The sequence below is a fragment of the Pseudonaja textilis genome, chromosome 2, assembly GCF_049901715.1.
Source record: "Pseudonaja textilis isolate UNSWEBS1 chromosome 2, rPseTex1.2, whole genome shotgun sequence".
NCBI lineage: Eukaryota > Metazoa > Chordata > Lepidosauria > Squamata > Elapidae > Pseudonaja > Pseudonaja textilis.
The window spans coordinates 227,144,028-227,170,580 of record NC_141991.1 but is presented as its reverse complement, the minus strand read 5'-3'; the positions used below and the strand labels follow the sequence as shown (position 1 = coordinate 227,170,580).

The 26,553-nt window shown below is 37.2% G+C and overlaps 1 protein-coding gene and 1 long non-coding RNA gene across 2 annotated transcripts; one reads left to right on the top strand and one right to left on the bottom strand.

Annotated features, from left to right (window-relative positions):
• Nucleotide 1: 1 nt before the first annotated feature.
• Nucleotides 2–3,996, bottom strand: LOC148127397 (uncharacterized). The gene is made up of 2 exons (XR_015742334.1): nt 3,876–3,996; nt 2–38 (listed from the first exon to the last, which is right to left on the bottom strand). It is a non-coding gene; the product is annotated as an uncharacterized LOC148127397 (long non-coding RNA).
• A 134-nt stretch (nt 3,997–4,130) lies between these two features.
• On the top strand, nt 4,131–26,218 carry SLC30A5 (solute carrier family 30 member 5). The gene is made up of 16 exons (XM_087927198.1): nt 4,131–4,396; nt 5,986–6,108; nt 6,876–6,942; nt 8,937–9,022; nt 10,327–10,414; nt 10,541–10,628; nt 12,741–12,817; nt 13,396–13,566; nt 17,050–17,338; nt 18,182–18,390; nt 20,059–20,216; nt 20,913–21,042; nt 22,763–22,982; nt 23,506–23,732; nt 23,845–23,973; nt 25,311–26,218. The coding sequence occupies exons 1-16, from the start codon at nt 4,314–4,316 to the stop codon at nt 25,479–25,481; spliced, it is 2,316 nt and encodes a 771-aa protein (XP_087783324.1). The 5' UTR covers nt 4,131–4,313; the 3' UTR covers nt 25,482–26,218.
• Nucleotides 26,219–26,553: the final 335 nt, after the last annotated feature.

Below are 26,553 nucleotides of genomic sequence, written 5' to 3'. Positions count from 1 at the left end.
GTTCGTAAATGTTTGTTCTTTTGTAATAAATATCTTCTCTGCAGTAAAAAAAAATGTTAACATCAAAATAACTTGTCATTTTGAGATCATCCTAAAACCAAAAACCAAAATACAATAACAAGAAGCAACTAAAACAAAAAAGCAAATAGTTAACACCAATTTACACATCTCCAGCGTATTTACATCCCACAGTATCAGAATATTTATAAAAAATGAAATAATCCATATTCTTATTTTTGGATAAACAATTGAATTAACAATTGAATGGGATTGCAAATGTATTAACAGCAGCAAGTAATTTATTCATTAGTATTAATAAATACAGGCCCTTCTGTGATAACAAGAGTAATTAGCTTTTGGTTTTCTTTTCTTCTTTAAAATTCCACTTTCAGAATTTACTTTAAATTCTAAGAAGACATTGATATCTCAAAGCCCAAGTAAGATGCAAATCTCTAATAGGATCGCAATGTATGCCACTGAAATGGAGGGAAATGTATATTCTAAACTGCTTCTTGAGACTGTGACAGAAGTGTTGCCCAAAGTCAGCAATGCTGTCTTTGTATTGTGTATCACATAAGCCACCTGGAGTCAGTGAGATGGGTAGCGCAGAAGCGTGCTGAATGAATGAATAAATAAATAAATAAATAAATATCTTTGGATCTGGACCATTAACACTTCTTACTTTGACATAGCCATCTATTTGTACAAAATAGTCATGAAAGCCATTGTTGTTGCCTGCAGCCAAAGTTTAAGAACTATGCAAACAGTCATGCTTTTCTTCCCCTATTACTAGTGGGTGTCTTCTGGAGGTCAAATTTTCTGGGCTGTTAAATATTCATTCTCTGTTTGACAACATCTCCCCCTTCTGGATATAAAATATATACTATTATGCTATATGCTGTTAAAATCCATCAAAGGTTAAGTAATATCAGGAAAGGGGAAATTTAGTAATCTCAGCAAGAAACTGAAGTTCCATATGGAATTGTTATCACAGAATTAAACTCTAAAACTGAATTTTGCCATTTACTGATAGTGGATAGCTCTTTAATCCATTCATTTCTCATAAGTAAAGGTATTAGAGTTTTATGAATGAAAGTCTTCTGATTTACAAGAGATTATTTGATTTTGTAAAAAGTATAGCATTTGCATGGATAAGTTTAAACAGGACAAGGTTGACAAACACCACACAGTCACTACACATTCTCCTTGATCTTAATCAAAGGAGCTACGCTATGAATCACTGGAAAATCAGTATCTTCACATCCGAGTTCTCCTGCTTGATACCAGTCATTCTAAGAAACAGTGGCACAAGTCACTTCTTGACCTGTTGAAGCAGTATTTTGGTTATACAGTAAGCTTGTGGTATTTTGGGTATATAGGACCCATTTGCTCTCAATCAAGGACATGTGAATAAATATAACTTTAAATTTCTGTTGATAAAGCAAAGCTTGAAGTTTTCTTCTGAGAAATAAACTTTGCTTGAACACTAGACACTATAAACTGGGGCTATCACTTGGAATATATTTATCATGCTACATTTGTTAATGAATAACACATTTTCCATAATGAGTATTTCCTAGAAGTATATATAGAATTATGGGCTAAATTAACACTTAGAAACAAATACAATCTAATATATTTCTGATTCGATTCCTTCAGATACAGGAAATTGGATGCAGTGATCTGAATTGCCCTTTCCAATTTTAATTTGAAATATTTTCTTTATTTAGTCCTGTGCATTGCTACTCTAATATATATCTCACTAGCTAAGTTCATGTACTCCACGTATTGGTTTGCTTAACTATGTTTAGTTGAATAAGCCACAAATCATGCATCAAGTGTAAGCTATGATTAACAAACCACAAGTATGTCCGTTCCATATGTTTAGCCAAAATTGCACAATATACATAATGGTTTAGTATGCCACTGTGTTAATATAGCCTTTCCCAGTTTTGAAATTTGCTTGTTTCAGCTCAGAACTTTGTATGCATCAGATCTTAGACAGTATTTATTGTTAATTGTAGAACTCTTGTTCCAAGATAAAAGTGGTCAAACTGCAGCCTTTATGCTGCAAACTGTCTTTGAGTGGACTTTGTACAAGAGAAGACAACATTTATTTATGTTTATTACATTCTTATCTGCCTATCATTCAAAAATTCAGGACAGTATATACTGTATAATGTTTCCTCCTTCTGTTTTTTCCAAAAGAATGACCCTATGAGGTAAGTTGAGCCTGAGGGAGATTGACTGGTCCAAAGTCATCAAGTGAGCTTTCAGGACTAAGGATGGATCTGAATCTCTTTGGGGTCCATCAACATAGGTAACTAGTACACCACGCTGATTTAAGGGAAAGCCTTAATGTAATTGTAAGTCTTCCTGAACATCCGAAATAGTTTTGGAAAAATTTTAAGCCTCTGCAATGGTCTGTGTAATCATACTCTTCAGTATACCACAATGGCTTTCAAGCTGACAAAACCATTGCAAGCCTTCAAAATGGGGATGAACAGTGTTCTGTATTGCTACATTAGCATTCTTGTAACCCCCCGATCCTGATTGGCCAGGACGCACGGAGTTCAGATTGGCGGAGTAAGCCGCAGCGATTGGCCCGTCGCGAATCTCCTGCGATTGGAGGAAACCGATCGCGGGGGATTCGAATCGGTGTCATTGGCCGCGGCTGGCAAGGCAAGTTCAATATAAGCCGCCACCAATCCGAAGAAAGCCGATCCGATCTCAGAACGAAATAAAAGAGCTTAAAAAAGGACACTGAGTCTCACGCCTCCTTTTCGCGATCGGCGAACATGACAAACAGGTCCATAATTACAGCCTTATTCAATACAGTTATATCCCAACTTTATTACTCATGCTGAATGCCAAAACTTTTGATGGTTCTGTGTTGCCTTGGGCACTCCAGTTGTACACCTCTGAGTTATGGTGCTGCTTAGACTGAGGTGTCTTCCCTCTCCTCTGAAGACATGCCAGTACAAGTACATTATGCAATAATCAGTCTGAATGAAGTGATGTTGGAACAAAGGGATATTCTGATACACAGATGTAATAAAATTGGCTTGCTGTGATTTACTCAAATGGACAAAAGATGCATTGAAATCAGAGACGTACGTATCCAAAAGTTGGGTGAGTTGTCTGCCTTTTGTGGGGTCAGATATGGTCAGCTTCAGTCTCACCTTTCACCTTTATTACTCTGCCCAAGAATTTGGCTGGGCTTACTAGCAAAAAAAATCCAGACAGTACACAAGGGCCAAGCAGACAGATATAAGTACCATGGTCAAGACATCAGAGGGTAAAATTGAATTTAGGGTCACAAACTGAAGCTCCATTGCCTGGATGGCAAGGTATGAAATTACACTCCTTCCTCAGTATGATGAGCCAGGAATCACATGGCACTTCGTAAGTTAAGAAGAGACTCTTGGCCTGCAGTCATAAGCAGAACACTTGATCCAGTAATATAAATCTTGTTGGGTTCAATCTGAATGGAGCTTATTTCTGAGAAAACTTCTTACAGGAGACTTTAGACTGCAACCCAATGTAGTTGTTCTACCAAGTCTTTGGAACTTGCTTCTGAGTTATTATTAGACTACAACTTTATACCTTATTTTATATGAGAATTCTAAGTGAACTCAATAAATTCTTGGGAGAAGCCACAGCCCACAGCAGGACAAGTATTTCCCCGCTGGAAAGCTTCTGATTCAAGCGCAGACTCTCTAGTTAGAAAGATATGAACCACTGGCCAAGGCAGTTGTAAATTATGGGAACCGTGGTATATCAATATTTGAAGGCCACAGATTTTCACTCTGAATCTAAGCCCATATAGCCAACTAAATAACACCGGGCTACAAGTACCAACAATATGTCATTACCGTGTCTGAAGGACTCGGGTCAGAGAGAATCTACTCCAGAGAAAATGGACATAAATATTGTACAGTAAGCATCATTCCAGGAGAAAAACGATGCAGACATACGCCGATAGATGGCGCTGCCTCATAGCATTTCCTAAAGCCCTGATGGGCGAATCCACTCAGGCAGGAGCGGGGGAAGAAATGGGAAGTTGAGCAGCTAGTGTCTCCACGGTTCCGGTCCCCGTTTTCCCTTTCCGCTTCTCTGCAGTTCCGGCTGCTGCTGAGGACGTGGCTTTTAGCTCAGCGGCCTCTTCCTGTTCCGCGGCGGGCTGAGGCCTGCTACGGGTCGTCTTTTACCTGTTCGCTCACCTGGCCCTCGGTCCGGAGAGGATGAGGAGGCCCCGCGGCGGCGGAGGTGGCGGCGGCGGCGGCTGAAGAGGCCGGGCGTGAAAGCCGGCAATGGAAGAAAAGTTCAGCGGGAGCAGCAGCGAGGCCCTGGCCAGAGGCGGGCGGCTGGGGCCTGTGGATGTGCCCAGCGCCCGGTAACTGACCGTCCTGGGAGTGTTTAGGCGAGCGGGTCCAGGCGGAGCCTGCGAAGAGGGTTCTTATTTTTTTGATGGGACTAAAGGTCTTTTGGCAAGAGTTTCGCCTCCTGCAGCCTGGCTAAGGTGGAGGCATCGTCTTCTTTGTAGAGCAGCAGTCAAAGGCTTTCAGCCAGGTCGTTCTACGGAAGCCTCGGCGACAGAGTCGTCGTTCCGCTACAACAGGGGGAAGCCCCGTTAGGCTTTTGCAGTTTGCGCCCCGCATCCTCATCAGAGGTTCTTTATTCCTTGCGATGAAAGCGACAGAAGGGGACAACAAGCACCTTTCCCACCTGTGGTTACGTTTTGTTTTACCCGACACCTGCTAGATTTCTTCTCGGCAAAACTATTAAAGATAGAGACAGGAGGCTATGCAACTTTTAAGCGGTATTTTCGAAAATGGTTATCCATAGTCTTCTTGGTGGGGCTAAGTGAAGCTTCCCCAATTGGGCTTTGTACCTAATGCTGGATCAAAACCCGAGGCTTCCTTTTTCTAACCTGATGTCGTAATCACTACAAAAAACTGGCTCCCCGATTTAAGATACAGATGCACAATTTCCTTTAGTCATACATCACTATTAATCTAGAATAGCAATAGTTCTTTTACACTGAACTACTTTTGTGTAGTAAAGCTTACACTGAGCCAGATTCAAAGTTCAATTTTAAAATGTCTTGTTTGTCAAAACCAATTTTATTTAACCTAGCCCCAATAAAACCCCAGCAGATAGTATGTGACTTAGATATAGTGGAATCAAGCCTATCCTTGGATTCTTCCCATATTTTTTTTTCCAAAATCCCCATAGGAGGCTTTTTGGTCCAAAGTTAATGTATTATTAGATGGTAACCTGGACAGACCTCAATCTCCTGTATTAAAATCATACTTGAACATATTGAACCATAGAGACTGAATCAGTTTCTCATTTTTAATCTGTCACTTTAGCCTATTATTGTAAAAGTCAACTAGTTCCTTACAGTTTTGAGTGTCTTGCTTTTATGTAACTTATGCATGCATATTAAATTGTTGTATTGGACTATAAAGCAATAAATATGCAGGTGATATATTATTTACTAGTAGTAAATGTTTGCTATTAGCAGTACTGCACTGGACCAATCCAGGATCCATCTTTTGTTTTAAAGAAATTACAGTAAAGCAGAGAAATTAATAATGGGATAGTATTTTGAGCAACAAATGCATCATGGATAATACAATTATGCTTATTTTATATAATTCCAGAGTATAAATAAGGACATAGGTGCATTTAGTTCTCTTGGCATTTTACACCTTAAATGTTTGATTGGCCATTGGGCATTATAGATCAGAAACCATTTTATGCAGTTATCCGTTAAAATATATATTCCAGTTAAATAATTAAATCTTTTAAATTGTCTTACTTTTTATTTTTCCATTAGGAGTAAAAAAAAATTATGGCCTTATGGTAGTTTTAATTCTAGAATTGATACATTGAAAGTTAACTTAAAATTATGTTTACATAATTGTATAGCCTTGCTTGAAAAGTTAGCATTTAACTTTTTATTCTTCTTCTTTTCAGCCTGACTAAATATATAGTGTTGCTATGTTTAACTAAATTTTTGAAGGCTCTAGGATTGTTTGAATCCTATGATCTCTTGAAAGTAGTTCACCTTGTACAATTTATCTTCATTGTAAAACTTGGGTGAGTTGACTTTTGTTATTATTTTTAACAAAGCACTTGCTATTATCATTTGTTTTGTATCTAAATGCCTATGGAGATTCTCAGTCATTCAGGTCATAGCTGTACCAAAGATGCTTTTTCAAGAGGCACCTGGACTTTCTTGTTTTTCTTTGAAGATGTGTTGCTTCTCATCCAATACGCTTCTTCAGCTCTGAAAAAGCACCTTTGGAACATTTGTATCCAAATATCTTTCCTGAGGACTGTTGAAAATTTATGGTCCACTGTTACCAAGCATACTCCCTCATTTTAATTCTTTTTCATTGCCATCTCTAGTCACTTGTTGGAGTCAGTCACATCATTGTCTGTAATTAAATGAATGTTATCCCAAAAAGTATGCAACAGTAATTTGCTAAAATAATTAGCATCAATTTAGAGTTGAGACTATTGTCAAAAGAAATACATTTGCAAATTGAGTGTGGTTAATTGGCTAGTAAAAATGTTGCAGATGTATTTATTTCTGCATATCTTTTAAATAAGTATGTCGAAATAAATACATAAATAATGCAGAAATGCTGTTTTCCTGTAGCTTTCTACAAATCCATATTTTCCTACATGAAATAAGATTTGTTGGGTTCCAGATTAGAAATGATGGATTTGTCTTATTCTGTCAAATGAATGCTTTAAAATGTCATAGCCAAATTTGCAGGATATATAAATATAATGCAGGCACTGGTCTTTTTTTTTTCTAAATTGCAATAATTGACTAACAAGATTTTGTATTTTTACAGATCTGCATTTTTTACAATTTTGATTCAAAAACCATTTTCTTCTGGAAAACCAGTAACTAAGCATCAGGTCTGTAGAACTTTGATCATGTTTATGCAAACTTGTTTAAAGGAATTGTTAAAGTGTCCAGACTAGCTGTGTATATGTATAGATCAGAACATAGCATGTGGAATTAGAATGGCATAATGCTTATTTCAGTTGGAAACCAATTGTACAGGTGAAACTCAAAAAATTAGAATATTGTGCAAAAGTTCATTTATTTCAGTAATGCAACTTAAAAGGTGAAACTAATATATGAGATAGATTCATTACATGCAAAGCAAGATAGTTCAAGCCGTGATTTGTCATAATTGAGATGATTATGGCTTACAGCTCATGAAAACCCCAAATCCACAATCTCAGAAAATTAGAATATTGTGAAAAGGTTCAATATTCTAGGCTCAAAGTATCCACTCTAATTGGCTAATTAAGCCATAACACCTGCACAGGGTTCCTGAGCCTTTAAATGTTCTCTTAGTCTGGTTCAGTAGGAATCACAATCATGGGAAAGACTGCTGACCTGACAGTTGTGCAGAAAACCATCATTGACACCCTCCATAAGGAGGGAAAGCCTCAAAAGGTAATTGCAAAAGAAGTTGCATGTTCCCAAAGTGCTGCATCAAAACACATTAATAGAAAGTTATGTGGAAAGGAAAAGTGTGGAAGAAAAGGGTGCACAAGCAGCAGGGATGACTGCAGCCTGTAGAGGATTGTCTGGAAAAGGCCATTCAAAAGTGTTGGGGACTTTCACAAGGAGTGGACTAAGGCTGGAGTCAGTGCATCAAGAGCCACCACACACAGACGGATCCTGGACATGGGCTTCAAATGTCGTATTTCTCTTGTCAAGCTGCTCCTGAACAACAAACAACGTCAGAAGCATCTTACCTGGGTTAAAGAAAAGCAGACCTGTCCTCTTTTCTGATGAGAGCAACTTTTGCATCTCATTTGGAAACCAAGGACCCAGAATCTGGAGGAAGAATGGAGAGGCACACACTGCAAGACGCTTGAAGTCCAGTGTGAAGTTTCCACAGTCTGTGGAAATCAAGAGAGCCATGTCATCTGCTAGTGTTGGTCCACTGTGCTTCATTAAGTCCAGGGTCAATGCAGCCGTCTACCAGGAGATTTTTGAGCACTTCATGCTTCCTTCTGCAGACGAGCTTTATGGGGATGCTGACTTCATTTTCCAGTAGGACTTGGCACCTGCCTACATTGCCAAAAGCACCAAAATCTGGTTCAATGATTGTGGGATTACTGTGCTTGATTGGCCAGCAAACTCGCCTGACCTGAACCCCATACAGAATCTATGGGGCATTGCCAAGAGAAAGATGAGAGACATGAGACTGAACAGTGCAGAAGAGCTGAAGGCCGCTATTGAAGCATCCTGGTCTTCCATAACACCTCAGCAGTGCCACCGGCTGATAGCTTCCATGCCATGTCGCATTGAGGCAGTAATTGCTGCAAAAGGGGCCCAGACCATGTACTGAGTACATATACATGCTTATACTTTTCAGAGGTCCGATATTGTTCTATGTACAATCCTTGTTTTATTGGTTGCATGTAATATTCTAATTTTCTGAGATTGTGGATTTGGGGTTTTCATGAGCTGTAAGCCATAATCATCTCAATTATGACAAATCACGGCTTGAACTATCTTGCTTTGCATATAATGAATCTATCTCATATATTAGTTTCACCTTTTAAGTTGCATTACTGAAATAAATGAATTTTTGCCCGATATTCTAATTTTTCGAGTTTCACCTGTATATGTTTTTCCCAGGATGGTAGAGTTTGGTGTTGTAGTCCTATAGAGCTTTAGATACTGCAGAAAAGAGAGTTTAGTAAGCATCAAGTGGCTTCCAAAGTTCTATAGTTCTGCAATTTTACTATACTGTTTAAATATGAATTATGGAATTGTGTATTTCAGAGTTAAATAATCTAACAAAACATTGGGTGTGCTTTTTAAGAGAATGGTTTGGATTCAAAATTGAGTATAAGAATCCTCATGCATTTTTCTTTTCTTCCAGTGGATCAAAATAATTAAACATGCTGTTATTGGTTGTATAATATCATTCTTATGGTTTTTTGGCCTTACTCTGTGTGGACCACTAAGGTAAATATATTGTGGATTTATTCATGAAAAATGTGATGTACAAATCGTGTTTATTTAGGTTAACCTTTTCCAGTCCTACAGAAGTATTGTCATGCCCCTGGTGGAGACTGACTCTGAGGGAGAGGAGGAACAGCCAACAGGGAGTGGAAGTGTAGCTCCGGAGGTTGTGGAGGAGGCTGGGGAAGGGCAGAGGCCAGCTGAGCAGTCAGAGGAGGACCCAGGCCCATCCCCTATCCATCCTAGGGCACAGAGGAGGGAGAGGATAAGGGAGAGGCATGGTCTTCACGGGAGGAGAGGGCCTTAATCCTCTTCATGGGCTGCAGGTGTGACAACTGAATAAGAGTTGGGACCTGCATACTGGCAAACGCTGGAAATAAATTATGTAAATATCTCTAGTTTATAGTTTATCTCTGAGTTTGGCGTCCTTCCCAGTGTGTGTTATCTGTGGACATCCTACAGCCCTTATCTTGCCTAGTTTGTGTTGCTTTTTTCCTTCTTCATGTAACTGTGTGGGAGGTTATTTGTCTTCCATTAAAGATATTTGGAGCTTGGAAGCAAACTAAGGAATAAAAGAGGCTTCACCTGTTTTCTGTGACAGTGTTTTATATCCCACCCTGGGTCATCACAAGTATTCAAATAAAACTTCCATTCCAGCCAGCTCAAATTAGCAGTATTTGAACCCAGTCACAATAATAGTAAACAGCTAAACTAAAAGGTTACAGTACAATATCTTAAAACAGACTGAGGTGCCACAAATATCCAGGATTGTAGCATTGATTTCCTGGATTGTGAATTAAAACCCGCATTATAACTCTTGGAGAAGCTTTAACTTTTTTTCTTACACCAGTTTGAAACATTAAGTCTAGAATTCATAATTTTATTCTAGCCTAAACAAAAGTTATGTTATCCCAGACCCATCCCTTCAGTGCAATCCTATACCTCTCTTTTCAGAAATTGATCCATTTAATGATGGAGAAGGAATTTCTTTAAGGGTAGGACTTGTACGTATTCTGTGCAAGGTTACTTAAGTGTAATATTGAGAAAATATAGATGGAATTCTTAATATGTAGATCATCATTGAACCAGAGAGAGAGGCAAAATTTTATTTCTGTTGGACCTTGCAGAATTCAGCAGAAGACATACTATATACCCTACCCCCAACTATAGAGAAGAATGAGATGGTACTGCAACAACTGTTCTGATTATGTTGGTAGAAAGAATTCCAGAATATTGTTTGAATGTTTGAGCATCGGGTTTTCATATTGGTATCTTACAAAAGTACATGCTATGTTCTTCTTTTGCAGAACTGTGTTGATTTTTGAACATAGTGATATAGTTGTCATTTCATTGCTCAGTGTCCTGTTCACAAGTTCCAAAGGAGGACCAGCAAAGGTATCATTTGGTTTGCAAAAAACTTTATGTAATAAGTTTTCATATTATCTTTTGTTGTTCTTGTTGCCAGAAGTTATTCATAATATTTGTCTCCTTTTACAACACGATTCTCCATTTTTCCCCCAGACTAGAGGTGTGGCATTTTTTATAATTGCTGTGATCTGTCTGCTGCTTTTTGACAATGATGATCTCATGGCTAAAATTGCAGAACACCGTATCCTTTCTGGTTTTATAATAGAAAAAAAATTACTAGCTGCTTAATTTCAATGAGTGTTAACATATTGCAAAAAAAATGAAGTACTTTATTCAGTTAGAAATTGTGCTCAATTGAATTACAGTACTATTTCTGAAATAAACTTGCTAATGCGTAACAGCATCATTAGTGGTTAGGTAATAGCATGCTGTGGTATGTTAGAGCATGTTGGTTTTTATTTAAAAAGTAGTTAATTTTCTTAATTTTCTTCTTCCTTGAAAAATAATCATTAATGAGAAAGGAAACTATAGTTATACCTTTTTCACTCCTGTAAATTAATGTAATAATGAACAGAACTAAGGGTTTGTTTGATTTGTTTGCTTTGCCTATATATAACAATGCTTATTGTTTATTAAGGGCCCGCCTTTGGCCTGCAGTGCTTTTGGATGCTGGGGAGGACAAAAATGGGACATGTGGAGGCTTTGGGAGGCCAAAAATGGGGCCATTTTTAGCCCGCGGAGTGCTTCTGGGCACCAGGGAGGGCAAAAACTGGACTTACAGAGGCAAAAAACTATTTTTTCTTGTTGTCCTCCTCTAAACCAAGGTACGTTTTATGGTTTGGTGCATCTTATAGTCCAAGAACATATGATAAGTCAGAAGGGTTCATGTAGCTTGTGAAACCAGCTGTTACCATGATCATAACCCTCTCTCACCATAGTTGCTGAAGGCACAATTTTCCGACATCTTGTGACAGGTAACAGCTGAAAACAGTAGTGAAATAAGTATAGAAGTAGTCCTCACATAATGACCATTTGTTCAGCAACTATTGAAAGTTATGGCATTGCTGAACCAATAGTAGTTTATGTCTGGTTCCCAAAGTTATGGCCACACCTGCAGTCAACATGAACAAAATTTGGGTGCTTGGCAACCTACCTGTAAGGGTGTTTCAAAAGAGACCAAGCCAGGACTTGCTTGGATCAAGATGGCTCTATCGTGACTGTTGAGATTTGGTTAATAACAACAGGGATTGCTGTTGCTAAATGATGTGGTCACATGTCATCCCTTTTGTAACCAGAGTACTTGTTGATAGAAATTTCAATCCCAATTACCGTCTTAACACAAGGATTATCTAGATCAGTTTTTTTAAAAGTCCTGCAAACACCCTGAAAATAGTAGTGCTCGCTTGTTGTATGCTACCCTATTACTTTATGAACCACAGCCTCTCAAAAATGTTAAGTCCAGTCAGTAAAATTGTATCTGGGTTATTAATTGCTCAACTCTGTTGACCAGGAATGTAAAATGAGAATCTAAAGTATAATTTCTTCACATTGGAGAATTCCTAAGTTGGTCCCATAAATAATTATTACAGAATACAATTATTCCCCCTTAAGAACATAAAGCACACAATTCTCCTTCAGAGACCATTAACTATCTGCAATATAATGAGCCAGCTTTCTTACTAAATCAAGATCCAGATTTTTGGCATGTCTACAGATTAGGTTCTTAATAGAAATGCATTCTGTTTGAGGCTATGGAACATTACCTTTGGTAAGAATAAAACAAATAAGGAACAAGATGGAATTGATAGTGTAAAAGTTACAGATAGTGTAAAACAAGGTTTCAGTGTAAAAGTTCTAACTCACTTTGAAAACTTTCCCATTAGATTGAAAATGGTGATTTATATTTTTGCATATGCATTCTAATAATGTTTCCAATGTGTGTATTTTATCATTTAGGTTTTTTTAAGAGCTATCAACCAATTAACAAAGAAATAACAGTCATAAACAGCTAACAAAGTCATGTAACTTCAACATTTACAAAAACCCTAAAAGGTAAAAAAAAGATCTGGGAAAATTATACCGTGAACAAAACAATTCCAAAATATTTGCTCAGATTGTTAAAAAATCCTCTTACTTGTTCCTTTGTTTTTCACCTGTAAGGCAATTGTTTGTGATTGAGTATTGCTTAGCTTATCCTTCAAAAATCAGATTAAACTCATTTACAAGGATTTTCTTTCATTTAACTTCTTTAAGAAAGTAATTAATACAAATCAGAATGTTCATGTTATGTATGCCTGAATGAGAGAGGGATACAATCCTGTTGCAGAATTTTCCTTAACTTCAAATTTTTTAGCTGAAGGACATCACGACAGTGCTCTAACCCATATGCTTTATACAGTCATCACTTTCTTAGGAGTTGCAGATCATAAGGTAAATGCTGTATGAACTATTGAAAAGTTAGTAACTGATTTAATTCTTCTAATTGGTTACTATTAGCAAACATTTTTTAAAAAAGTACTATTATTAGTTTCTGCTAAAAAAATTATTTAACTTTTTTGGATATGCACAGTCCTTAAATGTAAGTATCTTTGTAGATGAAGGACAATCATCTTTTACTTGGAGGAAAATCCCATTGTACTTAGGGTAGCTTCACAGAAGAAAGACTACATGTATTGCAACAGCATTGACAAATAATTTTTTATTTAATGGCCTCCAATTTGCAATAATTTATTGTGTATTTGTATCATAATGGCAGTGTGATAAGGTAGCAGAGGACTTGTATTTAGGAAACTGGAAACTTGGATATCACTTGGTGTAGCTGTAGGCATTGATTTTATCAATTGTTTACAAATTTCTGGGGCTGCCAATAATTTTATATGTATTTTTTTCTTCTGCTTTCTGAGAAAAATGTAATGTGGTATTTATTACTAGAGATATACTTAAAGGAATATTGAGCATTTGTTTTTTAGGGTGCTAATTGAAGTCTTTTTCATTTTTTCTTTTGGTAGGGTGGAGTAATCTTGCTTGTATTAGCATTGTGTTGTAAAGTTGGATTTCACACAGCTTCCCGAAAACTCTCAGTAGATATTGGTGGAGCCAAACGCCTTCAATCATTATCACATCTTGTTTCAGTTTTCCTTCTGTGTCCTTGGGTGATTGTTTTGTCTCTGACAACAGAGGTAATTAGCATCACTTGACTATTAAAGAGAAAGGAGCATTCTGATGTTAAAACACTATATCTAAGTCACCTTTGTTAATGCAGTCAATCTTCAAGCCCTCACGCTCAGAGAGGCAGTTTTGTTTGCTCCATGCCTTTCCCCAAAGGATTGAAAGTTCTGCAGTTTCATCTTGAAACATGTTCTCTAGAAGAAGTAGCTTTTTGCACTTCTCTCATTTCCCAAAGAGAAAGGAACAAAATGGGTAAAATAGAAGCACCTCCTAGTTGACTATCCCATCTGTATCATTTCCTTCAGCGTAAAGGTAGGAGGGGGGCAATCAAAGCAGGACCATGTTGATACATTCTGTTCAGGATAAGGAAAAGAGGTTTTGAAGAGGCAGTTCCTGCAGTGTGTCACAGTTTGACACAAAGAATACTACAGTAGTCATTAGATGAAATTATGAAGGAACAGGTGAATGCTAGCAATAGCAGTAGCACTTATATTCTGCTCCTTAGTGCTTTACAGCCCTCTCCCTCACTGGTGGTCCATGAGAAAATTTTGGTGGTCTGCAGAGAAATGTCACCCCCAAAACACCCCCCCAAAGCAATTAATCCAGGCTGCACAGAAACACAAGGCCGCGCTGCCCACATGCCCCGCATTGCAAGGCTTGCATTGCTTGCATTGCAAACAACACGAGGTAGTGAGGGGAGGGGAAAAGGGCAGAGAGAGGGAACTTGCCCCACTCGCGCCGGGCTTCTTTTTCTGCTTCTTGTTTCTTCTGCTTTTGGCTGCACACAAGGAAAGCAGCAAAAGTCTTTCTTTCTCTCCCCCAAACTCTGCCAGAAATGAGTTTTGGGTCCCTGCAAGGCATCCTGCTCCAAGAGGCTGCACTGGCAAACACTCATATCTGGTGGAGTTTGGGGGAGAGAAAGAAAGACTTCTGCTGCTTTCCTTGCATGAAGCCAAAAGTCTCTCCCCCCCGCTCCCCAACCAGAGAATGGAGCTGGAGATGGTATCCTGCGATCTCAAATAAATAAATGAATAAATGATCAATCGGAAGGAAAACAGGGTGGGGAACTTTCCTGCAGACTTTGGCGGGGATTTTCCCAGGGTCTCTGCTGCTTTCTGGAGAGACTCTGGGAAAATGTCAGCAAGCCACTGTCAGTCAAAATTCATATTAGTGGTCCGCGGGATTTAGAATTATGAGTTTGGTGGTCCCTGAGGTCCAAAAGGTTGGCGACCCCTGCTCTAAGCGGTTTCCAGAGTCAGCATACTGCCCCAACAATCTAGGTTCTCATTTTGCCAAACTCAGAAGGATAAAAGGCTGAGTCAACCTTGAGCCGGTCAGAATCGAATTGCCAAACTATTGGCAGCCAGCAATCAGCAGAAGTAGCCTGAATTGTAATCACTGTGCAACCATGGCTCTTCTATTATGTTTACTTTGTCAATTACAGAAGTTAGAAATGCAACTATAGTCGACTTTGTTTCTAAAACTGACATCAAAATTACAGCTGATTTTCACCACTCCAAATTTCACTTTCATTTTTTAAAAAAACACATCAATTTAATTCAATTTCTTGCTATCTTTAAGAACATTGTCTTTATAATGTTATGAATTTTGCTACCTTTTCCTTAAATATTTTTATAAATCTAACAGGCTAAAATTGACCTTCAAGTCATTCTTGACTTCTGGGAATTGCCTGGACAAGTCCCTGCAGTTTTCTTGCCAAGGTTTTTCAGAAGTGATTTGCTGTTGCCTAATTCCTAGGGCTGAGAAAGAATGACTGGCTTAAGTTCACCAACTTGATTTTGTGCCTAAAGCAGGACTAGAACTCATGATCTCCTGGTTTCTAGACTGATACTTTACCTACCAAACTGGCTTTCTACTTGGAAAGCTGATCAATTACAATTCTAAATTTACTGTGATGCACAGTACTGTAGAGATTGCTAGAGTAAATTCTTGGAGATGAATGTTGTACTTGTTAGGAATATGAGTCACCTAACAGCTATTTGGGTTAGAAATATATAAACCGGGATAAACATTTTAAAACTGTATCTTTTAAGAAAATGCAAAACTGTAATTAGGTGTGGTTTCTCAAACAGCCATAAGATGGAGCCAGAAACCTGGGTTGTTTTAGTCTTAGTCTCAGAAGAGAGTGTGAGTTTTCCTTCTGTTGAAAAGTATTGCTGTTCCTCCATTTCTTCTAATTGACTGATTTAACCTGTGAATGACTTTGGACTGCCTATTTTGAACTTTGCTACCTTTCTGGCAGGAAAAACTTACATTTACTGTACAGTGTATCTGTGTTCTGTGTGTGTATTATTCAAACACTACTCTCAAATACGTCTCCCTATATGCGCTCATTCTCCTAATGGGAGTACCTCAACAGTACTCAGGGATTTTAATCTGATCTCACACGATATTTTCTTACGATAGAGAGAGAGAGAGATTCTGAGGTTCTCGCGGGTATTAGTATGTGGATCTTTGGTTATTCGGGTTTTCTCCTGCGTAAGATTGGAAGTATCTAGGCAACGTTTCGATGAAGTCTCATCATCTTCAGGCTTCTGTCTTCGGCTCTGTGCTTCTCAGTGATGTGAGCTTGCAGCTGCTTCTTCCTTTTAACTGCTAGTGGGGGTCTGACTTGGTTGGGTGGGGGCTTGGCTGTGTTCTGATTGGGTGGGGGTGTGTTCTCATTGGTAGGGGTTTTGGCTGTGTTCTGATTGGTTGGGGGGTTGGCCGTGTTCTGATTGGCTGGAGGCGTGTTCTGTTCAGGTGGGGGCTTGGTTGTGCTCAGGTTAGTCTTAGTTGCTGGGGGATTTGAGCTGGTGAGCTGTGATCTTGCTGTTTGGCTTCGAGTTCGTGGTTGTGCTGCATCTTCATGGTGGGTGTCAGTTTGCTTCATGTATAGCTCGGAGGGGGTTGAAGTGGGTAGTGATGCAGCTGCAGTGCGGCTTCTGGTCCGTGGTCATGTCTCATCTTCTGTGTGGGTGTGAGTCTGCTTTCTGCGTGGAAGTGTGGTGGTAGCGTCATTCTTCATGTTAGGTACTCATCTGTTCATGAGGGCGGGTTTGGAGGGCCACACAAGAGCCGAAGACAGAAGCCTGAAGATGATGAATGAGACTTCATCGAAACGTTGCCTAGATACTTCCAATCTTACGTGGGAGAAAACCCGAATAACCAAAGATAGATAGATAGATAGATAGATAGATAGATAGATAGATAGATAGATAGATAGATAGATAGATAGATAGATAGATAGAGGTATAGGTATAAGTATAGGTATATATGTATATATCTTAATATACTGTATTTAGCTATTCTTGAACTGTTAAGCAATCCTGACTGCACAGTGTTGTTTTCAAATCATAAAATGTGTTGATAAACAATGCTCATTTTTGTATGTTTCAAAAGTAAAGAAAAATAAATTTGTTCAATAATGTATAAATATTTAAATGTTTAAATATTACTGCCTGTACTTACATATTTGCATATTTTGATTGCAGAGCAAAGTAGAATCATGGCCTTCCCTCATCATGCCCTTTTTAAGTATAATATTTTTTGTCATAATTTTGGACTTCTATGTAGAATCTATGTGTTGTGTCAAGATGGAAGTATCAAAATGTGCCCGTTACGGATCCTTTCTCATTTTCATTAGTGCTTTAATTTTTGGTAATTTTTGGACACATCCAATAACAAGCCATCTTCGTGCTATGAACAAACCAGCACACCAGGAAACTACAGAGCATGTTATATCTGGAGGAGTGGTAGTCAGTACCATTTTCTTTATATTATGTAAGTATGACTGTTCTTTTGAAAAAAATGTGAAATATTGCTCAGGACATTTGTATGCATTGATAAAAGACCTTGATATCAAAAAATGCAATGTTTTTCCCCAAATACAGTGCTGAAATTTTTAGCTGTAAATCATCACTAATGCTACTATAGAGATTTGGTTCACAGAGAACTGCATTGTTCATTTTAAAGTAAATCAATAAGTTACACTAAGTGTTCTGAACATAAATTGTGAACACATGCAGAAAGGCATTCCCTGTTGGCTATTCTGTAGCTGTATGAAGACAAAGTTATTAAGTTTGGAGTTTCTAGATTTTCTTTGAAAGCAATTTTTTGCTTCATTTTTTATAACAGTACCTATCAAATTGCATGAATTATCTTCTTTGAAAATCCTGCCTTGGTTAATAAATTGCAGAAATAGATTGGTTTTTTTAATTTGAGGTTTCTTGCTAGTCAATCCATGGAAGTTGAATGATTAGTTATTGTTTAATTTTTTAAAAAGACAGATATCTAGTACTTGGACCCATCTCCTGGCCTTGCTAATTATTGTGTTTTTCTCAGCTGCTGTGTATTTTAATTTTGTGTTACGTTTTTGTTTCATCTTTCTAATATTGTTCATCATCCTGACTCATTTGAGATGGTGGCCACATACAATCAATCAATCAATCAATTCAATACCATCACGAGGCTTAACTTGAAACACAAAGAATATCACCCTAAGCATCAAATGATTAAATGCCTAGTATGATATAAAATTGAACTGATATTGAATAGTTAGAATCTCTGAAAAAACACTTTTAAAAATGTGTTTGTATTTCAAGTGGCCTTTTTTTTTCTTTTCAGCTGCCAATATTCTTTCCTCCCCAACACGGAAAGGGCAGAAAGGCACTCTTATTGGTTATTCGCCAGAAGGAATACCACTGTACAATTTTATGGGTGATGCTTTACAACACAGCTCTCAGTCCTTGCCTCGATTTATTAAAGAATCACTGAAGCAAATTCTTGAGGAGTCTGACTCAAGGCAGATCTTTTATTTTCTATGCCTAAATCTGGTAAGCTTATCTTTAAAATAGTTAGCCCTGTGTGAGTATGAAAGAGAAATACAGTATATGAAATTCCTTTATTTTATTTGGCATTGAGAATAAAACAGAACCCTCCATTTAATGTAAATCTCTCTGGAAGGGCCTGCACTGATCATATAGTCCAGCCATACAATTTTAGACAAAAGGCTGCATCTTAATGAAAGCTTCTCAAGGAAACCCCAGTTGCTCTATAGATAACTTGGTAAAACAGTTTTGTGTATAAGGACTGCATTTTTTAGAAGTTTCCTAGCAATCAGAGACTAATTTTATTTCTCTGCATTTTCCTACGAATGTTAACTTCACAAAAACGTATATATCTTTAAGGATCTAAGTCATCCATTTAGTTAGCAGTAAAACTAATGGCAGTGTTCTACAGAACTATGTAAATGACTTGTGAACTAATCTGAAGGGGCAGCTGCTTTTGAAACTGATGACAAAATTCAAAAGCATTCGGTGATACGTCACGAGACATTGTTGTTCATATGATATAAAGTGGGTGAGGGAAGGAAACACTAAAGAAAGAGTGTTTGATTCCTTTCCATTACTTTTGTATGTTCCTAGATAATAGCAATCAGCTTCATCCAAACTTTGTACCCCAAAATCCAGAATATGCTGTCTTACCCAAAAATTGCAACGGCTAAAACTGTACAAGAAGGAGCTTTACCTCAGTGTGCACAATTGATTGACTTGGAGTAGCACTTACTTTTTGTTTCCTCTTGGAAATTTTGTTTTCTTAGCTGTTTCCTTGGCCACATTGCCCGACCATTGTTAAAAGCCTTGTTAAAAACATTTTTGATCCTGTCTTGCGCTTTGCATTTTAAATGTTCAGACAAAAAATTGCACGATGAAAAGAAATAATGGATCAGCGGATTGTTTTATTCTTATCAAAGCTAGATAAATTACTAAAAGGCAAAAGACCATAGCAATAGCATTTACAGTAGATGCAGTAGCACAGTAATGCATGCTAACTCAATATTCATTCCAGGAATTTGATTCTGACCAACTCAAGGTTGACTCAGACTTCCATCCTTCCGAGGTCAGTAAAATGAGGACCCAGATTGTTGGGGACAATATGCTGACTCTATAACCCACCTAGAGAGGGTTGTGAACATATACTGGTTCAGCAGTGTGAACCAGTATATGTCTAAGTGCTGTTGTTATTACTAGACTTATACAATGCCCCATAATGTTTCACAGCACTTTCTGTACAATTTACAAACGTCAGCATATTGCCCCAACAATCTGGGTCCTCATTTTACTGATCTCAGAAGATGGAACGCTGACTCAACCTTGAGCTGGTCAGGATCGAACTCCTGGCTGTGGGCCAAGTTAGCCTGCAATACTGCATTCTATGCACTGTCCCGCCACGACTCAAAAGACAAGCAGTAAAACTTTTTTCTACATCTTCGCTTTAATAGTTGTGAAATGGAAATCATTCTCGGGTATAATTTTCTCTTTTATAAAAGCAAACGTTTGAAATGCTTATTCAGAATATAATTTTCTTCCTGAGTATACTTTGTAGAGTACTATATGTATCTTTTTTTCTCCACTAGATATGAATTTTTGTAATCAGTTTGATACGTAACATTAAAATGTGTTTCATTTTCAAAGACAACATTAATTTTTTATTTGTTTTAGGCTTTTACATTTATAGAATTATTTTATGGTGTATGGACCAATAGTCTAGGATTAATTTCGGATGGATTTCATATGCTTTTTGACTGTTCAGCTTTAGTTATGGGTCTCTTTGCAGCACTGATGACTAGATGGAAAGCAACCCGTATATTCTCCTATGGGTATGTATACTGAATAAATTATAAAGATTTCTTAAAGGGTATAACAACAAAGTTGTGAGACTAAAAGATAGGTAACTTATACCAAATAAACATAATGAAAAGACTCAGTTTATACTAAAGTAAAACAATGATATATTGTTTTTGAATAATCACAATTTATGTATTGTCTAAGTTTTTTTAAGCCATGGTTTACAAATCAGAAGGAGAGACAAGACTACTGCTCCCAACTCTTAATTTTCCAGAAAGTATTAAATACCCAGTTCCTATCCAAAGCCTTGGGTTAGGATGCTGATTGAGCCTCTTTTAGACTTTTAGTCTGGTCAACTGTATTTTTTTTTTTTTTGAAAAATTAATAAAATATTGTTACAGTATATTTATCATCCGTCAACCAGGGGGAGTAATTATGTATATGTGTTTTTGTCTTATCCTTTTTACTACACATTTTTGAATGTTCTGTCTATTTTTGTTTGCTTTTCTATTCGTATTTGGGGAGGGGGAGGTTGGAATTTGTATTTTAACTTTAAGAATAAAATAATCTGTTAAAAAAAGAATGATGGACTTTCAAGTCCCAATTAGCACTGTTAAACAAGGACTATCTGAAATATTAGGTTCTCAGAATAGTTTGAAATTTCAGCATATTCAGAACAGCTCAGTATATTTTGTCTATAGTCTTATTCCTTGTTTTTTCAATTGCAGGTTTGGCCGTGTGGAAATTCTCTCAGGTTTTATTAACGGCCTTTTTCTCATGGTAATAGCTTTCTTTGTCTTCACTGAGTCCGTGGCCAGACTGGTTGATCCTCCAGATATAGATACAAATATGCTGACTGTAAGTTGGTAACTTTGTTTTCTATAACCTTTAAATATAGTGCTCTAAAGCATTTTTAAAATTCAGTAGAAACAGGATTCACTTTTCCAAGTATATCTGATGCTCTTAAGTTCATAGAAGTTTCCCATAACAATGAAAATAAATTACACTTGGGTGACATCAAAATTTTCATCCTTAATTTTTTTAAAAAACAGTGCTTTTCCTTCAAAGAAAAAATGGTGGTAAAGGTGTTGAACTCAGGCTGGCAACTCAGAAAGCCTTTATGTGCCAGGACCATTGACATCCTTTTACGTTTATGTGGCAATAACACTGAAATGGGCATAAAGTGTCATGATTTCATATTTCTGCATAGCAAAAAAAATGGACAGTGTTATTCTATTGTTGGTAATGGCAGAGAAATTGCACCAGTTTTGCTCTTTTCTCCTCTTGGAGATAAAAATAAAACCTAGTGTCTTGTCATTGTCTCAGTCAAAAGATTCAGAATTGTGCATTCTCAAGATGAAAGTTGGAGAATTATGTGAATAATAAAGTAAAGAATACATGTCTGATTATGCGCCCATGACCCACCTAATCTAACATACTGCCTTATCTCAGGGGATATTAATAATCAGCCTCTTTTAAGTAATGTACAATAGTAGAATAATCTATTATTCTTCATTCCATTTATGCAATTGTTGCCATGTTTAAACAAAAATACATTCATGTAAATATAAATATAAATACTTGATTCCATTCAGTATTTTCTGCCCAGGCTGAACTGTATATTGTGATATCTATTTCAGGTTTCCCCTAATTAAAAGAATGTGAATAATAAAAATTTGCAACTGTTTCACAGTTTGCTAAATTCTGTCTTCCTTGTACAAAAACTTGGGACATAAGCAGGTTGGCAGATGCCATAATGATACAGTGGTAGATGGAATCTAATCTACATTTCTCTTATGGCCTGAAATTTAAATTACTTCTGAAGTAGAGATTTGGCTGCAAACTGCATTTACAGAAGGAAAGGACATACAACCAGTGCCAACATTAGACTTCTGTGTGAGGTTTAGGGCAATTTGCTAACTTCTTGAATGTTTTTTTCATATTCTTCAGTGTGTTGTTATTTTTGTATTTAGTCCTATATTGCTTGTTTGTTTTAATGATGTATTTAACCCACTTTAACATGAGGCATTTTGATTAGGTGTCCATTGTAAACTAATTAAATGAATGAATGAATCAATCAGGCTTGACCATAGCTCCATTGCTTTTAAGAGTTCCCAAGGGGTATATTCATATATCATTTCCATAGTTAAAGGAGTGAGCTGATTCTAAATCTTAATTAGCATCAAACTCTGATTAATATTAACAGTGAACATGTAAATGTACACGGCTAAGGAATTTCCTATGCAGCAATATTGTAAACATACAGTCTTGCATTCTTTCTTCCATCTGTTTCTTAGTTGTGCAGAGTGAAAGATTGCAGTTTTGCATCACCATATAAGAGATTCTTTATTCCTGACAATTACATAACAAGACCTAAGTGTTGTCAGCACCATGATTCTCTGAATACAAAACATTTATATTGCAATATATTCATTCTGTTTTCATTAAGAATTCTGTAATCTATGGGACGAGGATAACGACTTGGGGAGGTTGCTTTAGGCGAGGTTCTTTGTTTTCTTAGGCATAGCTAATGGCATTGAATAAAGTTTAAAGATTTCTTTTGTTCTTCTTCATGCAGCCTGTTTCAGTTGGAGGACTGATAGTAAACCTTGTTGGTATCTGTGCCTTTAGCCACGCCCATTCCCATGGGCCTTCTCGAGGAGGATGCCATGAACACAGTCATTCCCATCACAGCCATGGTCATGGCCACGGCCATTCCCACAATGACCACGGGCACACTCATAATCATGGACATGGGCATGGATCCTTAGGAGGCAGTATGAATACCAATATGAGGGGTAAGTAGAAAGCAATGGATTTTTTTATGGCTTCAGTTTTTATTTACCATAGAATGACATATAATATAAAGGCATCCCTCAGGAAGGGCATCTGGCCAGTAAACACTGAGCTCCATTCAGTCACCCTGATTCTATCCCAAATTAAGGGATTATAGAGTCATAAAAGGGAGTTTTTTTAATGACATATAAGATAAAGGCCTGTAGCAAACTCGCCTGGATTGTGTGTGTGTGTGTTGTTTGTTTTTTCTCATTCTTATCCAGTTCTTGTTATCTTTGCTATTCTTTTTATTCTTTATTTGTATTACTGTTTTTTTTATTTTACTTGGGAACGATCCATAGTTATTGGAGTTGAGTGGCATACAAATGTAATAATTAATTTTTAAAAATAGATCATAAAAGTATCTTAAGATGTCAGATTTTAAAATGGATCGATTAGAGAACTTGATAGGAGTACTTACCTCTGCTGTTCATGTCGCTTAACTGCTAAGTGTATTAATGATCTGTGTTTCCTTCTCCACTCCAGGAGTGTTTCTACATGTCTTGGCAGATACCCTTGGCAGCGTTGGTGTTATCATATCAACAATTCTCATTCAACAGTTTGGATGGTTGATAGCTGATCCACTCTGTTCTCTATTTATTGCTACGCTGATTTTTCTCAGTGTTATCCCTCTAATAAAAGATGCTTGCCAAGTACTCTTGTTGAGACTGCCTCCAGAACATGAGAAAGATCTGCACATGGCTTTAGAAAAGGTTAGAAGTAATAACGCCTATAACAACATACAAATGCATTTTTTTTGGATAAACATCATATTGGACAATATAACAGAATATTTATTACTGGTTATTCTGTGTTTTTTAACAGATCCAGAACATAGATGGTGTCATCTCCTACAGAGATCCTCACTTCTGGTGTCACTCTGCTAATGTGGTGGCAGGCACAATACATGTACAAGTAATGTCAGAAGTAATGGAACAGAGAATAATACAGCAGGTATCTTAGTATGTTTATTCTTCATGAATCTTCAGTTCTCACACTTATGACTTTCTCTAGATTAGTGAAATATCAGTTGCCAATAGCACAACCAAATGGTAAAATTACCTTCGTGATAACATCTTCTGAAAGTTGTTCATTGCCTTCAATTAGTAGAATGATTAAACTGATGTAATTTTAGCATGTCTTGCATATAACTCTCCTCTGTGTGCATTATTGAAGGCAATCTTGGTCCGGGGCAGTGGTGCTATGCTACCAGTTCGGCCCGGTTCTGCCAAGCCAGTAGCGGCGATGAGCAACAGAGACAGAATCGGTTCTCTCCACCACTCTGCTGTTGGGCCTACCTGCCCACCCTGTCTCCCATACTCACCTTTATCTTATGCTTTTGAAGCGCAGCTGCTTTGCGCAGCACGGAAGAGTGCCACACGGCAGCTGCTGAAGCGACCAGGAGAGTGCAAGCTTGCAGGAGATGAGGTGGAACACCTCTGCGCCTGTGCAAACGCCTCTGCGCCTGCGTAAAGTGCGTGTTTGGCGTGCACATGCATGCAAAGTATGTGCATGAGTGCAAAGCACGCCCCCCCAAGCCACACCCACCAAACCGGTGGTAAAAGTTTTTGAATCCCACCACTGTTCTGGAAATTATTTATTTTCAAAGTTATTTCCAAGCCTTCAGAAGTTTCCAACAGATGTAGTAGTGATAAGATGACTTAGATGAGACAGGGATGGAACTGTGGAACACTATACCTATTTTTTTTGCCTTTAAAAATTAAGTGTAACATATATGTCATTTGCGGAATGCATTTATTTTTCTATTCCTTCCTCCTTTAAAAAAAATGATGATGAGATTGATCAGTACAACTTTGCAGAGTTCCAGTAGGAATTGGGAAATTAAATTCATTTCCCTTGTTTTTCTAGTTTTGTTTGAAATTGCAGTGTCTCTGGCACAACGTACTTTCACTGTAGTATAATATTCACTTTTGTGCATATTATACCAATAGAAAAAGTAGAATCCCAGGTTAGACTTGCTGAGACAACAAGTCATTCCACTGCTGCCCAGAAAGAAGCTTTTAAAGAAAATTTTTTTCACATGTAGAAGATTTACAATGTAGATTGGGTGTCAAACTCACGTCATGGCAGCATCAAGTATCAGGACTTTTTCCCCTTTGCTAAGCCGGGTGGACATGGCCAGCACATGACGCATCCAGCCCATGGGCCAGGAGTTTGACAGCCCTGTTATAGGTGATAGAGTAGTATTTCTTGCCTAAGAGCAGTTATCTTCAGAGAGAGTTTTGCTGGAAATTTAATGTTTGTGTTTAACTGTTCATTTTTTTGTTTAGGTATCAGCTGTTCTCAAAGATTCTGGTGTTAACAATTTGACTATCCAGGTGGAAAAAGAAGCTTATTTTCAGCATATGTCTGGCCTCAGTACAGGGTTCCATGATGTCCTTGCAATGACAAAACAAATGGAATCCATGAAATACTACAAAGATGGTACTTACATCATGTAATTTGGAGTTCATCTTTATTATTTCACCAAGAGAATTTGCACATAAATGTACAGATATATTTGGATGGATTTATAATCCACACACAGACACACACACACACACACACACACACACACACACACACACACATATATATATATATGGATTTTTAGACAAACTGTTACCTTTAAAACCAGATCAAGAGGTTTATAAAAATGTGGGACACCTAGGACATTTGCTGTATATGTGGAAATAATGGCAATGTAAAATATTGTATTTGGTGTCTTATTAAACTGAATTTGCTATATGAATGTGGATGAGCACAAATGTATTGTACACTTTCCCCAAAGAGGAATAATGAACAATTCTCTTCCATTGCAATCTAAAATTGTTTTCATAAGCTTTGTAAAGGAAATTAGCACTCCATAAAAAAATTGTCTTCAAAATTATTTTGAAGCTTTGCTGCTGTATGTATAAGTACTTACACATTGAGTGCAAATGTTTTTTAAAACATTAAATACAAATGTACATTTTATATAAATTCCATTTCTGTATACAATCCTATTTTCTAAGGATGGCTTTTTTAAAAATGAAAATAGATTCTGCCATAGAAATATTGTCAGGTGAATTAATTTTTTTAGAAGGAAAAATTCCTGGTAACCACAAATCAGGGAGGGAAACACTTTTTTTTGTTTTTGCACTTCTGTGTTCCTTAGTTTGAACCACTGTGTAAAATAAATACTTTATAATTTTTATAAGCATCTAGTGAAATTATTGCATAAATTACAGACTTAAAATTAGAAAAAAATCTGTGACAATTGAGTTTTCTGCCTCAAAATGACACTGAGTTCAATTTTCTATAGAATTTTAAGCTATAAAGTTCCTCTAAAATGGCATAGAATATTTAGACAAGTTCAATACCTGTTATGACAACACACATTGAAAGAAGCAGAATAGGCGATGGTGAGGCTGGAAAGAGAACATAGGACTGGTAAGGATGTTTTTTTTCATTTCAGATGTAACAAGTATGAAATCATTAAAGGATTAATTTCCCTTAACTATCATTGACCCTTTCAGTATTTCAAATAATGGA

Coding starts and splice junctions, on each gene's coding strand:
- SLC30A5 (XM_087927198.1), top strand. CDS start 4,314: ATGGAAGAAAAGTTCAGCGGGAGCAGCAGCGAGGCCCTGGCCAGAGGC. Junction 4,397..5,985: donor GTGGATGTGCCCAGCGCCCG/GTAACTGACCGT, acceptor TCTTCTTTTCAG/CCTGACTAAATATATAGTGT. Junction 10,629..12,740: donor GGCTAAAATTGCAGAACACC/GTATCCTTTCTG, acceptor CAAATTTTTTAG/CTGAAGGACATCACGACAGT.